Consider the following 16,357-nt stretch of genomic DNA (forward strand, 5'->3'; position numbering starts at 1 on the left):
AAGGGTTTACAAAACCGCACGGTTACTTAGGATACTGCATGATAACAGTGCTTCCGCTAGTGGGTGTTAGCGGAAATATATGGTAACCACTCTAAATTTAAATTAAATTTAAAATAATTCTAAATTTTGGTCAATTTAACGTGGTTTTGCACTATTCAACCACAGTTTTCACCGGTACTTCTAGGGCGGTAACAGTTTCTCCTATGGTTTTATAAACCCTGATGCCAAGTACAAATAATTCGGAACATGAAGGACACACCCTAAGGGCACGCATAAAGTCTCTCATTGCCGTATCTATCACTACATGCTCGCTGATGTAGAAGAGAGAAGATAGGAGAGAGAAAAGTGATTGTTTTACATGGAGTCAGCAAAACATCGACTCTTGGCGCATAAAACGAGAAGACAACCAGAAAATATGCTTTGTGCTTAGTCTAATCAGAGGCGTTGATCAGATCGAATTTAAACAGGGAATTAATTAGCCTATAATTATGAAGAGTCGGCTTGAAAGACTGTCCTTTGTATGAGGAGTTTTTTTTGCTGACGTGACTTGAGATAGAGCCCATAATATGCTCTATTATGGGCTATATCTCAAGCCACGTCAGTAGAAAAAACTCCTCGTATAAAGGACAATCTCTCAAGCTGACTCTAGACTAATTAATTCATCGTTTGCATTCTATCTGGTCAGCGTCTCTAATTAGAGTCAGCACACGTACAAAGCAGATTTTATGATTGTCTTCTCGTTTTATGCGCCAAAAGTCGATGATTTGCTGACTCATGCAAAACAACCAATTTTCTCTCTCCTATCATCTCTCTTCCACGTCAGTGAGCATGCAGCGATAGAGACGATAATTAGAGCCCTTGGTACGTGCCCTAATGCGCCTAATCAAGCCTACACATGGCATGCTAAACATGATCGCACTCTCATACCATATGAAAGCCCACATAATAGTGTGGTCCATGCCAATTCTTGCCTTACCTAGAATAGCCTTCCTCTAAAGTTTGGATTATGATTACTGATTTTGCTAAACGATGTTTGGGTGAAAATCAATAATTAGCCTTACAAGTTCCTCAAATCTTGGTCTGCTTCATTATTTGTGACTTCTCTAGCAATCTCAATAAACTCTGACCGTGGACAGTGGTGAACTGATAATGATGACTAGTTAGGATTCTAGAAAAGGGCGAAAACAATAAAAGAAGTCGTAGGGAGAAAGAATAGAGGGAGGGGGAGGGGAAGAAGTTCCCAAGCTTGAAGGGGGCCAAGTAGACATGGGTAATGGAGATGGGTGAGAAAGCAACGGTGGCATCGTTGGATTCGCTAGATTAGACAAGATCGAGAGGATGGTGGGACGAATAAGCAGCAACCAGCAAGTGTAAAATATAACAAAACGGTAGTAAGCCTTGGGCCTATTATGAGATTGAAAATATCATATTCGTCGCACGTAAAATGAGAAGTATGATTAGCATATGGTTAATTGAGTATTGATTACTAAAATTTTAAAAATAATGTTATTTTATTTTTAAAATAATTTATTTATAGTCTTTCTTGTTTTGCGTGTAATAATTATACTTCTTCGTTGAGGATGGGGTGGGGTGGTGCTAGTAGAGATGGAGATGACGTCAACCATCAGGGCAGGGTCTTGGCAGGGAGAAGTGGGAGTTATCTACCCAGGCGAGGAAGGAGCAACTACCGTGTTTCTCACCTCGCCACTGCCGTCGGGTGAAGATGATAAGCTGCCATCGCTGTTGGGGGAGAGAGAGAGCTGGGAGCAATGGAGAAGAGAGAGAGGACACTGTCGGATAGTGATGGCTTTGGTGTTTGTTGGCTATGAGGGTTTATGTGTAAAATTTTGGGTTTTTTATATAATTTAGAAACATGTAAAACCTGAAACAAAAAACACACATGCATGATAAAAGACATCGTAATAACACATGCAGCGTGAAGGAACATTTTTTGGATGAGTTACATCAGCCTATACGACACATGAGACTATCATGTTTGCGTGGCTTGCAATGTAAATATGCTTAATAGCTAAATATAAACGGGTCAGGTTAGCAGTGCAATTCTGCAGAAGGCAAGCGAAAGAAAGAAATTAGGATAGCACTTTTGCTATGATCAAACGTTTGATTTTTTCTGTTCTCCTATCAAACACACGCGCAATGTATAGGAGTTGGAGAGAGGGCGTGTATGGGATTTTTGACTTGCGTGCATGTCTTAGATTATCGTCCAACAACAACGAATGGATTTAATTGATGGAATTAAAATTTTCAGATATTTGATCACTGGGCAGAGCCTTAGGATAGACCAAACGTACCCTTTATTTCTTTTTTGAGAAATGAAACAACACCTCAAATCAGCAAGAACACTGTACAATTCCTCCTGATCAAAATTTCCCTACCAAATTCACGCTCAAAAAGGTCGTTAGTCTTTACAACCACACGAGCTGCATAGACACGAGAACGCCCACGAAAACGTGCCAACTCCAGACGCAAGCTCCCGTGCGGCCGGAAGCAGCCGACGCGGTCACGTTAGCCACCGGCGCCGGCCAGCCTCCGGTGTTCGCCAGGTGCTGCGTCGTGCGGCTCCTCACGCTGTCGCAGTCGGAGACGCCGGCCAGCGCCACGACGCCCTCCAGGCCCTGCTGCTTGGCGTCGTAGCAGAGCCCCTCGTTGCCGCCGACGCGGAGCTTCTTGCCCAGCCGCCACATCATCTCCTTCCCGAACGGTATCGGCCCCACCAGGCGGTTGCCGTCCACGCGGAGCTCGCTCGCTCGCTCCAGCCGCCGGAAGCTCGCCGGGATCACCCCGGTGAACTCGTTGTTGTCCAGCCGCAGCACCCGGAGGTGGTCCAGCTCCCCGATCGACTCCGGCACTGACCCTTCCAGCCCCATTCCGGAGAGGACCAGCGTCGTCAGCGCCTTGAGCCCGGCGAAGAAGCCGTCAGGGACAGTCGAGAACTGCATCCGGTTGTCGCCGAGGATGAGAGACCGCAGCGACGACAGCCGGCCGAGCGCCGCCGGGATCGGACCTGACAGCGAGTTCTGGCTGAGGTCGAGCAAGATGAGGTCAGGCAGGTCGCCGAGCGCGTCGGGGATCGTGCCGGCGAGGCGGTTCTGGCTGAGGTCCATCTTTAGCAGTGATCGGCATTGCCCTAAGGTCGCCGGGACGCGCCCCTGTAACGCGTTGTGGCTGAGGTCCAGGATGCTCAGGTGCTGGAACTTGAAGTGTGGCACCTCGCCGGCGAGCTGGTTGTAACTCAGGTCGAGCAGCTGGAGGTGTTCAAGGGACTGGATGGTGGCGGGTATGGCGGAAGTGAGGTGGTTCCCATGGAGGTCGAGCACCCGCAGCGCCGTCAGGTTGCCTAGCTCCGGCGGGATCGCGCCGACGTGCCCGTTCTCCCGGAGCACCAGCGACCGGAACGCCGGGCCGAGGCGGCCGAGGAACGCCGGGACGGGCTGCGGGTTGGCCGTGAAGCACCGGTAGAAGAAGAGCGACCGGAGGTGCGGCAGCGCGAGCACCGCCTGGGACAGCGTGGCCCGCGCCGCGTCGCACGCCGGGAAGGCCGTGTCGTCGGAGAGCGCGCCGAAGGAGAGCGACACGACGTGGTACACCTCCCCACGGTCGGGCACGCACTCGATGCCGTGCCACCGGCCGCGGCACACGTCGGCGATGCCCGACGCCCACCCGTTCCCCGTCGCCGCCATCACCTCCTGCACCGCGCGCTGCTCGGCCGGGTCGGTCCGCGCCCGGTCCGAGAGCCCCGTCTGCGGCGCGTTCACCAGCGCCGCCGCCGACGACGACGACGACGAGGAGTCCGGCACCACCACCGTGAACTCCCCCAGGCACACCGCGGCCAGCACCGCAACAAGCACGACGACCATCGTCGGCGCCGCCGCGGGGAGCGCCATACTTTTTGCACCGTTCATGAAGTGTCACGACCGTTGGAAAATTGGAGGGAAAGAGGGGGTGGCAGAGGGCGCAGGTTTTATAGTGTCAGACGCGCGCCGAGGCCGCAGCGTGCGTGGCGAGTGAGTGCGGCGAAAGACGAGTAAATGTTGGTCACGGGATATGGCGGGAGAAGTGGAGTAAATGAACTGAGGATTTGCCTGCATTCAATTGGTTTCACGGGAAATCGGAACTGAGCAATATTGCGCGACATCCATTGACATGGAACAGTCGAGCACATATGCAGCATTTTCGAGCATTTGATCCGGTAAATTGGACTCCTTCCATTTCAGACTTTATAATATTGATTAGATTGATACAGATAGTAATGAATATACATATATATATATGTATCAATAAATAAATTTAGACAATACTAAAAAGTCTTATAATATGAAAATTGTTTGATTGAAGTGGCGTTGTTGCTGGTTCCTCGAGACCTTCGTAATCTGGATTCTGATTTCTGGAAGCTGAATTAACCGTGCTGAAAGATCAACAGTAGGCAGTAGTTGAGGTGCAGAGGAAAGGTTTACTGGCTTGATGCTGTTCTAGCAGAGTACTATCCCTGGCTCACTGGTCTACCTGACTCACACGGCATCATTTTACACTCCCCTACTCCGTATTGAGGAACTGAAAGGCATATCAATATGCCGTTATTATTACAGCAGTAGCGTAGCGATGGTCCATTCATTTTGAATGAAAAATAAAGAATTCAAATTCTTATGGAATAATTCTTACGAGTATCATTTGGTTTGTACAAATAAAATATAAAAAACCAAAGAAAAAATTTCTTTTCTACAAACCGTGGAGAGAACAAATAAAATTTATTTCCGTTCCAATCTCTTGAATTTTTTTAACGAATTGTTGCGTGCATGTATTACTTTTCTTCCACTTTTCGTATTACTACGTGTTAAAATTCCTTTAAGCCGAACAAGTCCCAAGGACAAAAATGGCCAGAAGTTTGATCCTTCAAGGCATATTTAGGCCAGTCCCAATGCTCCTACATAATTTCTAAAAGAGCTAACTCGATAAAATGATGCACGAAACAACTACCCACAGTGTAATATTTCACTGTATTATTTTCAAAACTAAATAAATCATTTAATTACTGCTAAAAGTTTGATTACATGCAGAGAGTACTTGATTGCATGAAACACTGCAAGCCTCTCAATGCAAGTTTCACTGCGTTACCGAGCACTTGTAACAGTGCCCAAAGGTTTCATGGCCATGAACTAATTTCCTCTCTCATACTTTCATGCAAATATTCTATTTTGTGCTGAAGTGTTACATAATTAATACTCACGACACCTCCATGAAACGACTGGCCTTACAAAAACATCAGTATACTCGAACTCTCGTTCTGCCATTGAAATCTAGAAACTCACCAGCTCCTTCGTCTCCACAGTTCATCCTGACGTTTCAGTCTTTCACGCTTGTTTGTTGCTGCACAGGTAGCACAGCTGCACTTCCCTAGGTCTTCAACGACGCGGAAAAAAAGAAACACGAAAAATCATCCAAGAGAAATGAGAAGTAAAAGGCCAGGTAGCCCAATAAGAGGCCCAAAAGCTACACATCAAGAAAATTAACCAGATGGGCTCAGCCATGGATCAGGAAACCATAGAGTTTCCTGTTACCTTCTAGCTAGGAGTAGTATCCATTCTGATTACTGAACATATAATGGCACTACAATTAATATCTTGTCTCGTATATGTTCAGTACTACCTCCGTGTCGAAATAAGGTCATTTTTTAGTTTTTAGATATAATGTTTTGACTCTTCGTCTTATTTGAACTTTTTTGCGATTGATATTTTTATTCTTACTAGATGATTGAATATAAATAGTACTTTATGTGTGACTAATTTTTTAAGTTTTTTTACAAATTTTTCAAATAAGACAAATGATCAAAACATTGGGCACAGAAATCGAAAAACGATTTTATTACGGGACGGAGGTAGTATCTTTCAAGAGAACTATTTTCCTCGCGAATTTCCCTTTTTCTCCGTTTTTTTCGATATCACTAGGTAATCTGGTGTGCTACAACGATCAAAGATGTAGCAGCCTCTGACTGGATCCGCACCTAACTTTGTGCAGGGGCTCTGTACCTGGGCTGAAACCAGTTCAGAGCTTATCTTTTATGAACAATTTGCTAGATATCATGTTTCATGCCTTGCCATAAAGATAAAGAATTGTGACTGTCACCCACCGAGAATGGCAGGCAGACTAGAAGAAAACTCATCCTTCGATTGATTACTATCACACTTGATGGCACCATCTCAAGTACAGAACAATCAACATTTGATTATCTTTGGAGTGCAGAACAATCAGCAATGACAATAAAGTCACACTCAACGACAGCATTTTTATCCTTCTAATTTAGAGGCTCTTTGGTGAGTCAGATAGCTCTCAGAAAACATGCCAAGAGGAATGCATTTATGCATTTACATCGAAGGGTCAAACCGATGTCAAACATACACAGCAGAGAAATGCCGTCAATGGCTGCGTGTCTTAGAATTCAGAAAACGTTCAGTGAAGGACCAGACGTCCAGTAGATAACCACGCAGAAAGAGTTTGGTATGCTTGTTTAGCATGTTGCGGCACAGTCTCTATCTGAAGCTGGCGACTTTATCAGTTACAGATCAGACCCTGATCAGCATTTGCTAGATTTCTACAAGAATCTGTCTGTTAACTGTTCAGAGGATCGGTTAACGTTGCTGCAGTGTATGTCGACAAAATGTAGTGCATTTCGTCTAGAACGCACTCGGCGCGTGATCCTGCTGTGTTCATCCCGCTTTCTGAAACAGAACTCAATCAGAAGCATCCTACCATTGTTTGCGTATGAATCGATTCAAAAACCATATGGTTACGCAATTCAGGTCCAAGTTTGCAGTGCCATAGAAAAAAAATGTTCAAAGTTTATTTTACAAAGCTTACACATCCGTAATTTTACAAACTGCCTGTCGACCTACTTGCCTCACATTATATCCTCATCATCACAGAATTGCTCTGCTCCAAGGATATCCATGCCGTCTTATATACTTAAAGAATTTATGTACAGCTAATGACGAGATAGCTATACTTTTAGGGCGATTCAGATGTCCGCTTTGACTCTGGTCACCGACGGATCGGTCGCGGTGGCCTTCGACGACACCGACGAGTCGGAGTCGGAGTTATTCTGCGGCTTGGAGATGGAGAGCACGAGCTCCTTCATGTCGGAGCTGGACGAGCGGAAGTGCGCGAGGATCTTGCTGAACTTGGGCTTCTTGCGGGTGATGGCGATGGAGACGTCGTTGGGGAAGAGGTCCCTGAGCACGAAGGCGTGGAACATGGTGGTGACCAGCAGGCCGGCGACGGTGACGGTGGCGATGCCGGAGAGGCCGATGGAGAGCGCCCGCGTGAGCACGTTGGTCACCTCCGTCGCGTAGGTGATCGTCGCGATCGACGCGCCGGTCATCGGGAACGTGTACGCCCACCACGCCAGCGAGAACTTGAATCCCCTGAAAAAGTTGATCCTCACAGCCTGCTCACAAAAAAAATTTGCCGTCAGTACGCATGCATAGGTTGCTAGTAATCACGTAGCTAGTGTGCTCGATCGTAGCACGTACGTACCAGTGACATGTACAAGAAGAGGGCGATGAAGTAGGCGATGCGGGCGCCGTAGTCGAACTCGCCGTGGATCTTGGCCCAGGCCATGGAGGCGACGCTGGGGGCGGCGACGAAGAGGAAGAAGACGGGGTGGAGCTCCTTGGGGAGGGTGATATTGGTGGGGAGGCGCTGGTAGAGCGTGACGAAGAGGACCATGTAGTGGGCGAGGCCGACGGCGAAGAAGAAGATGGGGCCCTCGCGGAGCCCCATCCGGGCGCCGAGCAGCGCGCCGACGAAGTTCCCGACGATGGAGAGGTGGTTGGACGGGTTGGCCACCTTGGACAGCCGGCGCTGGCCGCCGGACATCCACTGGCCGTAGATCTTGAGCTCCAGGCAGAAGATGGGCGCCATGAGCGCGTACCAGACGCCGTGGTGCACCTCCGTCACCGGCCGCGGCACGCCCTGCACGAGGAAGAGGCAGGCGATCCACGGCGCGAAGAAGAAGTTGGCGCGGATCGGGTGGTAGAACTCCCGCCGCACCGCCTCGAAGTAGAAGACGATCTTGAGCAGGTAGATGGAGGTGACGAGCGCCATCAGCGCCAGCGCGACGTACCACAGCACGTGGTTCACCACCGGGCTGACGTGCAGGAACGCCGTCGGCGGCGCCGACGCCAGCGTCTTCCACAGGATCGCCTGGCTGCTCACCCCGAGGCACATCCCGAACGCGCTGATCGGAAACCGCAGCAGGAACGGCCATTTCTCATCCTTGGGCAGCACCGTCGTCTCCGTCGCCCGGAGCGTCTCGAGCTCGGGGCCTTCGAGGGCGTCGAAGTAGCGGTCGGCGGCGGGGACCTGCTCCGTCTCCTCCTCGGCGATGTTCGGCTCGGGGGCCTGGCCGCCGATCATATGCTCCTGCGGCGGCCGGCCGCGCAGGTTGGAGAGCTGCCGCTCGAGGCGGCCGGAGAAGGTCTTGAACTGGTCGAACCGCTTGTCGCGCGCGCCGCTGTCGCACCGCCGAGTCTCGCCGTTCTTGGACAGGTGCAGGATGGGCTGCGAGTGGAACCGCGTCTGCTTCATCAGCAGCCGCGGGGAGTGCGCCTCCACTCGCCCCACCGCCGCCGGGTGGGCGGCGTCGAACCTCGTCGTCTCCGCGGGCACCTTCGTCGCCGCCGCCATCCCGAACTGCGACAAGTGGAACCCCGACGGCGACGCCGGCATGCTCAGCGACACGGAGTACGGCATCTGCCCGCCGTCGTCTTCGTACGCCGCCGACACAGAGGCACACCGTGGAGAGTTCACCGGCTCCGGGATACTAATCACAATGTCCTTCTCCTCACCCACCAGTTCGAGTTCCTTGCTCTGCTCGCTCAGCGTGGCGGTGGCGCCGCCGACGCCGCCGACGCAGTCGAAGCCGTCGATGACCTGCGGGGGCACCTCGATCAGCAGCCGCGGGAGAGCAGGTTCGCCGAACGATTGCTCGCTGTGCACACCAGCATCCATTCTGATCTGGACGTCGTTGCCGAACTCCATACCGATCACTAAACCTGCACACCACACGAATCAACTCGTTTAGCGATCAATCTCGCAAACTAACTCATAAAACATCAACCAAAACAAAACAAAAAAAAATCAAGAAGCAATCAAGTATCGCAAATACCAGATCACACACCAATTCGGCCGAAGCACGGGTGGGCATTCGATCCTTGCCATACCAATCCTAATCCTAAGTTAATCTTACCTGGATCGTCTATGTATTTTCTCTACGTATACAACACCATCCAACACAGTTCACGGGCTCGCTAAACGAAAAACACCACCTTTTCTCCCGTTCGCTCTACGCTCCCGGGAATTCGGGCTCGATTTGCTGCTCGGCACGGCGCGACCCGGTGCTCGATATATAGGGACGCGTGCAAGTGGGAGCACGACTGCACGAGCCCGGAAATGCACGCGGGATACGATGATTCCTACTCCCGCATGCGCGGGGGGCGGCGCCCGCCGCTGGTGCGCGCCAGTGGAGCGGCGGTGCACGCCGCCGGCCGGTGACGGCGACGCCGACGGGACGTACGGTTGCCGGGGGTGGTCAGTTGCCCACTGTTCGCGAAGGTTCAGCGTACCGCCAACGGACACTTCGCCATCGACAGTGGAGAAAAGGAAAAAAAAAAACAGTTGTCTTTCTTGTCAAAATTCGACACTTCTTCCCCCTGGACTGAAAAAAAATAAAAAAAAAATCTTGGGTCTTCAGGGGCACAGTACGGTGCAGCGCAAACCAGAATGAATAAATTAGTCAGCTTTTAACCATCTTTTGCTGCATGTTCTGCTGGTTTGACGTGCCGCTTTTTTCCAAAATGTGGCCGTGAGCCGGAGACCCAATGGGACTGTGTGGTCCAAGACGGACTCGTGTGGAGACCAAACATTGTACTACGATCTATCACAGCCAGCTACAGGCCAGTATGTATAAGTCCTACGTGATGTGACACATCAATCTGACTATCTGAGAGATCTATCACGCTGAGCATATGTAACCGCGAGCACGACTACTTGCGATCGCGTGGTCTCCCTGATAGAGCAGCTAGCCAGATCGCCGGGAAACTAGTTGCAACGAACATTAGAGAAGGAATTAATGTCGCAATCTAGGCTACATGGGAATTGGACTGGACCCTCCCCCAGATGTGACCGAGAGTCTAGCTCGGACACCACCAGCATCTTGCCAGGATGCTGGGGTAGCTTAATTGGCTACTTCATCTCGTACACGTCGTTCTTGCACAGACATATCTGAGCAAGCCATGCTCATATATGCCCACGCAACAACGAACAGAGAGCTACTCCACATGATATGGACACCCCATGCTAGCTATTTGCTCTCTGCTAGAAGCAGAACACCTAAAACCAAATGAAAACTTTCAAGGCCAACACTGGAAAAATATAGAGTTTAGTTTGTCTACACTACCAACAAGAATGACACCAAAACATGGGAAGTGCAGAGTTTCTACACACTCATCTACTCGCACCATGGATGCATGTATACTCTGCGTATTTTACCTCTTGCCTTGCGAATCCCGTCTCCTCGTTGTATACTATATCAAGCTGGAACCGGTGGCGATGAACAACAGGACGCTATAGCTAGCTTAGAAGTGAGATCTGCAGAGAGCAGCGTTTAACCACTGCAACTGCAAGCACTTCCCAAGCAGCACTGCAGCCGCAACCTAAACCCAGAGACGAGCTGAGCTAGCCAGGTGATTAGCTGCAAGCGGCTGATCAACGAGTATATATAGAAGTAGGCATTTGACACTGTGTCCTGGCATTTTTTTAATTTAATCGAAAGGAATAAAAATGATGGAAGATGAGTTCTTGTCAGGTGTGTGTGCGTGTGTGTGAGAGAGAAAAGTAAAAAAAAAAAAGAAGAAGCAGAGACAGCGTGGAAAATATACAAAACAAAAGGTGGCGAGTCAAAGGCAAGGGCGCGTCCTCCCCGTGGGTCCCCAGACACAGCGTCTCCCCACTGGTACTACCACCTTGACCAATCGCGAGCGACCGTTCGCACCGCAAACCACCACGTGCTTTCCTCCAATTTTTTCCCTTTTTTTCTCAGCGGCAGCCGCGCATCGATCGGTGCGCGCGCGCGACGGAGAGGGGTGAAAAAATCGCGGCTCGCGAATTGGTTCGTTTCCGAGTTGTCAGGGGACGCCGACGAGAGGGACAAAACCGGGGCTGCGACCACGACGGCCGGTACGTCCGTATCCGTACGTACGGCCCCGAGAATTTTTGGGTGGGAGGGACGGAAGGAAGGAATGCACGGACGGGGAATCCCCGCGCCGCCCCGGAGAAAACGGGTGTACTGGGAAATCGAAAGCACAAAGTGGAGCTTAAAAGGGACGGATTTTGTTCGATTCGTTCCCGTCAGGTTCCACGAGAGCTTCTACATCCGCCTCGAACTTTCTTGGCCCTCCTAAGACATACAAGTGACCGAACACAGAATAGAAAAAGAACAGTTTTACTATTCTTAAAAATACCAATAATTTTAGTGTATATTTTTGGTTTTTAGTGTAAAAAGTGATATCTCAAGTTACATGGTGTCTCGAGGTACCAAAAATTCACATTAAAATTTTTAGTACCGTGAGATACTTTTTAAGAATGATAAAATAAACCATAGAAAAATACATAGTTTTTATAAGGATGTATATGCAAATACAGATGATTACAAAGTATAGGTTGAAAAACGAATGACCGTTTAAGTGGACCATATTATGAGAGACACTAATGAAAATTTTCAAAAGGTTAAATCTCTTACTAATATACCTTCAAGTCTACCTGAATTAAGCCATTCCTAAAAAAATTTATTGAGTTTTAAAAGCTCTAAAAGATATTCAAAGGGCCAAATAGAAATACTTTTTAGGATTGAGATCCTATCAAATTCCTCTATATATCCTTTGATTCAAAGGAGGTCTTGATGTTCTTCGCGTTCACGTATAGGAAGTTAATTTTCATAACCGGACTTAAAAAATGCAGTATCTCATTTGGCTATAATCCGCCGCGGAAACCAAAAGGACGTGGCATGTTGGGTGAATTAGGGTCGCTTTTTGAACGTTTTATGGAATACGTGTGATGGGCGGCTATTTTCTCTTGCTTATATGGTAAGAAACTAATTAGAGAAACATTCGCAAAGCTATCTTTACGGTCGAGAAAATTTGTGCCGCGGAATTGAACAATGATCCACTTTACCTCACATTTAGAAAGAAAAAAAAGAGGAAAAATAACGCTTTCTTCGTGATTAATTGCAGCAACGACGGTCCACGTACTTCATTTAAGCCGGACGGGCTGCCAGGTTTCAATTCGTTGGTCTTTGCCTACATGGACCCTTATGTCGTTTCAAGCCGGGAAAAAGGAAAAGAAAAGACGATAAATGCATCCGCTATGAATTCGTCCTACCAGTCAAATTTGTTTTCAATCTCCATCCAAGGACAGTTTGGAAAACATGGGACAAGTTCTGATAATACATACTCCCTCCGTATTTTTTTATATGACACCGTTGACTTTTAGATCCATATTTGACCATTTGTCTCATTCAAAAAAATTATATAATTATTAATTATTTTGTTATAATATGATTTATTATTATAGAAATTTTAATTATGCATTATAATTTTGCATATTTGGATATAAATTTTGAATAAGATGAATAGTCAAACGTGATTCTAAAAGTCAACAATGTCATACGTAAAAATATGGAGGGAGTAGCTTTGTACTGTTATACCTAATTTCAAAAGAATTTGTTTGGTCATGAGATGAACTTTTACTTTGTCCTAACTTTATACTCCATTTTCTTTTATTTTCCTTTTGCCTTGGTGGGGTGAAAAACATTGATGTGGCATCAAGAACATGTTTAGGGGTATAAAAAAAATACTCAAATGCAGGTCAATTTTATAAGATTCGCTCTGGACCAATAAAAAGTACCTGAAGGTATTAAATCGTTTCCCCATTGAATCTAGCTGAGTAGGATGTGCACTGTTAGATCCAACGATCATAAATGATTTGGTAATACGAGGTACTGGTACCTTGAGTTATTTCTTGTTGGACCGAAGCAAATCTCCTATTTTATACACTTGTTTTTTTAACCTTGTAGTCTACTGTTATCATCCTTGGCTAAAAAAAAAACTCGATATATAATCTTGGAAAATGAGAAAAAAAAGTTAAGGGTATATTTGGAACCAAGGATTTAGGAGAATCTATGAAGGTTTTTATTCCTTTGAAATGTTTTCCTAAGATGCTGTTTGGAACAAGGAAAGCTACGGTTGGTTTTCTTTGGAAAGGTGGCAATTCCTCCACTTCACAAGGAAAAAAAATATCCAAGCTAAGCTAAAATAAATTTCCTTTTGTTCCATTCTTGTCGCTGTGTCTTTCTGTCTGTCTCTCTCAACATTTTCATGTGAGATCTGAAAAACCCAAGAGCCCTCCTTTTAAACTGTACTTATTAGCCACAACCAAAACTTATATTTTGAAACTTAAATTTAGAGTTCTCATTATAGTCATTTTTCGGCAAAACTGGTGGGGACTAGTTAAGTTTCACTCTCGAAATGAAAAACTACACCCTGCTTAAGTACTACTAGCTTGGAAAAATTATACCACAGTTGCCAGAAGTTCAGGCTTGCCCCTTTGGCCCTTTATGGTACTACTATAAACATATAAAAAAAAGCGTAGAGTATATATACCAACCAAAACAATGTGAAAAATACACAAAATAAGAAAAATATGTTATAGTTTATTAGTACTACTTCCATTCTTCAACGTAGAATCCCTGGCCTTACGTACCAAAGAGTCATAGTATACATACCTCAACGAATTACTTACACACCTTTAATATATTAATATAAGTACGGAGGGAATATGTTAGAGTGGACTACCGTGTATACTTATTATAGTTCATATTAAGAACCGATTTAACAACTGGAAATCTATTGGCACTTGTTAGGACGATTTTTTTTATGTTAAAACATCACTAGTACAATGATACTAAGGGATGTTTGTTTCCTAGCACTATTTTTAAGTCATGTCACATCGAATATTTAGACACTAATTAAAAGTATTAAATATAGACTATTAATAGAATCCACCTCATACTTTGGATTATTTTACGCGACGAATCTACTGAGTCAAATTAGTCTATGATTAGCAAATATGGTGCTACTGTAAATATTTACTAATTGTGGATTAATTAGGTTTAAAAAATTTATCTAATAAAATAGCCTTTATTTATGCAATTAGTTTTGTTATCAGTCTATATTTAATACTTCTAATTAACGTCTAAACATCTGATATGACAAGGGATAAAAAAAATCTTTGAATCCGGCCACTGACATCAAAGTTGCCATCTCTGAAGACAGAAACAGATCTGGATCAGTTAAAATATATAGAGAAGGATCCTGAGTCGATCCATCTTTGAATTTCAGATATAACAAACGCAGCTCTCCAACCAACCACATGCAAACAAATTGTTTGACCACAACGTGATGCTGATATCTTTTGTTTATTGTATATATTTAAGTAAGAGCAGAGCAGATGATCAGGAGATGGAGACAAGCCGAATGCTACTACAGTAGTAGAGTTAGAGTCCAACGATGTACTGGTACAAAAATGTGAGAGATCGAATGAGTGGTTAAAAAAAAAAGGATTTTCGTATGGTTGGATTAAAAATGTGCGTTTTCATTCATATTGTTGCCAGTATTTTTTTTTCGCTAAAAATACTCTACATGGGACCGTTCAACCTTCTAAGGAGGCAAGTACTCTGCATTTCTTTAATACATTTTTTTAGCGTGAACTAACTATTCCATTTTCATGCATGGCCCACACTTTTTAATCTATGCATATTTTACCCTACTTAAGAACATATGTAAAAATATAATATTTTTAGATGTACCAAATGTTATACACTAAAAATTTGATACAAAATCATCTTTCTGCTTATGATCGTGCTTATAAGCCAAACTTTAAATTTTTAACTTTAAATTTAAAGTTGTTTTTTAAGTTTTGTCACTGTAGTTTATTTTTTAGTATGTACTTTTAAATTATTAATAACATTTATATAAAAGTTTTATTCACATATTATGTTTTGTTTCTAAATATATTGTTTGACTTTTTCAGGCAAAAATACAAAAAGATGAGGACCCTACTTTCTTCAGCGAAGAAACTTTTTTTTCCTCCAACGGGAGAGTACTGATCTTCGAATTGCACTTCTATTCCCCAGTAGAAGTTCAGATTTTTTTTTTTCCCTTACAACAAGGAGCAAGCGCAGCAGCCTACTATCCAATCCAACCAAGCAAATCATCTGAATTCTGAAACATGAGGAGTAGCAACAAAAACAACACATCACTCTACACTAATATATACTACAGTGCGCACCCGATCGGCACACTGTAACAGTAGCAGCTTCTAGCTAACTATCGTACGCTGGTAGTTGCGGACAGCTATGACAAACGATTAACTTAACAACAATTTGACGTACGATACACTTAACCAGGCTCCAGCCTTATATGTAAAAAAAAAAAACAGCTCGAGCAGTCAAACAGATCACACGCAGCTAGCGGATTGTGCGGTTTTTTTTTTAATAAAAAAGATGTATTTGTAAATAAAAAATAATTATAAATAAAACTTTAATATACGTTTCATAATAATTTTAAAACCAAGACTAAAAATAAACTACGATAAATATTCTAAATTTACTCTAAATCTAAGGTGATTTTTTTAACAATTTGACTTATATGCATTCGCAGAAGCAATTAGATAGGACTGAAATCCGTTTCCAGAGGGACATATATTAGAAAAACAAATGGACCTTTCATTCTCAATGTAAACGACAATCGGGTGGCCGGCTCGCCGTGCATGGTGGTACCACAGAGGTTCGCGTCCATGTCGTATGGCGTAATCAGAAGCGCATAAACTAATCAGACAGGTTCAGCGGCACAGGGAAGATCGAAGAAAACATCAGAAGAAGCCATCAAGCCAGTGATGACAGGGATTAGATTACTGCGCTCGTCACGTCCGTACCTGGCTAGTCGCCGCCCGGCCGCTAGCCTCCAAGCGCGGCCGCCTCCCTCCCCGCGATCGCGTGCGGTTAGCCTCTTCTGATCTGACGACGACGTCGGCGCGGCGGTACTAGTGTTGCTTCTGCCGCAGCCGCAGTCGCGAGAGGGCGAGAGCGACGCGCGCCGCCCCCCGGCGTTTCTTGACTTCTGCCGCCGCCGGCAGCCACCGCGCGCTAGGTAGCGAGAGAAACCGGTGGTGGTGGTGGTGGTGGTGGTGGGATTAATGTGCGGCGAATGCGCGGAGAAATGCTTTGCTT

The 16,357-nt window shown here is 45.9% G+C and overlaps 2 protein-coding genes across 5 annotated transcripts; both read right to left on the bottom strand.

Moving 5' to 3' along the window:
• Nucleotides 1–2,426: 2,426 nt before the first annotated feature.
• Nucleotides 2,427–3,905, bottom strand: LOC102716369 (protein TOO MANY MOUTHS). The gene has a single exon (XM_006646056.1). The coding sequence runs from the start codon at nt 3,903–3,905 to the stop codon at nt 2,427–2,429; it is 1,479 nt and encodes a 492-aa protein (XP_006646119.1).
• A 2,874-nt stretch (nt 3,906–6,779) lies between these two features.
• On the bottom strand, nt 6,780–16,147 carry LOC102714686 (S-type anion channel SLAH2-like). 4 transcript variants are annotated; one of them, XM_015839084.2, is made up of 3 exons: nt 16,063–16,147; nt 7,549–9,068; nt 6,780–7,459 (listed from the first exon to the last, which is right to left on the bottom strand). In XM_015839084.2, the coding sequence occupies exons 2-3, from the start codon at nt 9,052–9,054 to the stop codon at nt 7,031–7,033; spliced, it is 1,935 nt and encodes a 644-aa protein (XP_015694570.1). In that variant the 5' UTR covers nt 9,055–9,068; nt 16,063–16,147; the 3' UTR covers nt 6,780–7,030. The 4 variants fall into 4 exon arrangements, with proteins under 4 accessions (XP_015694570.1, XP_015694566.1, XP_015694562.1 ...); XM_015839080.1 differs by lacking the exon at nt 16,063–16,147 and adding an exon at nt 9,263–9,372; XM_015839076.2 differs by lacking the exon at nt 16,063–16,147 and adding an exon at nt 9,182–9,372.
• Between the last annotated feature and the right edge of the window lie 210 nt (nt 16,148–16,357).

This window comes from Oryza brachyantha, chromosome 1 (genome assembly GCF_000231095.2).
Source record: "Oryza brachyantha chromosome 1, ObraRS2, whole genome shotgun sequence".
Classification (NCBI taxonomy): domain Eukaryota; kingdom Viridiplantae; phylum Streptophyta; class Magnoliopsida; order Poales; family Poaceae; genus Oryza; species Oryza brachyantha.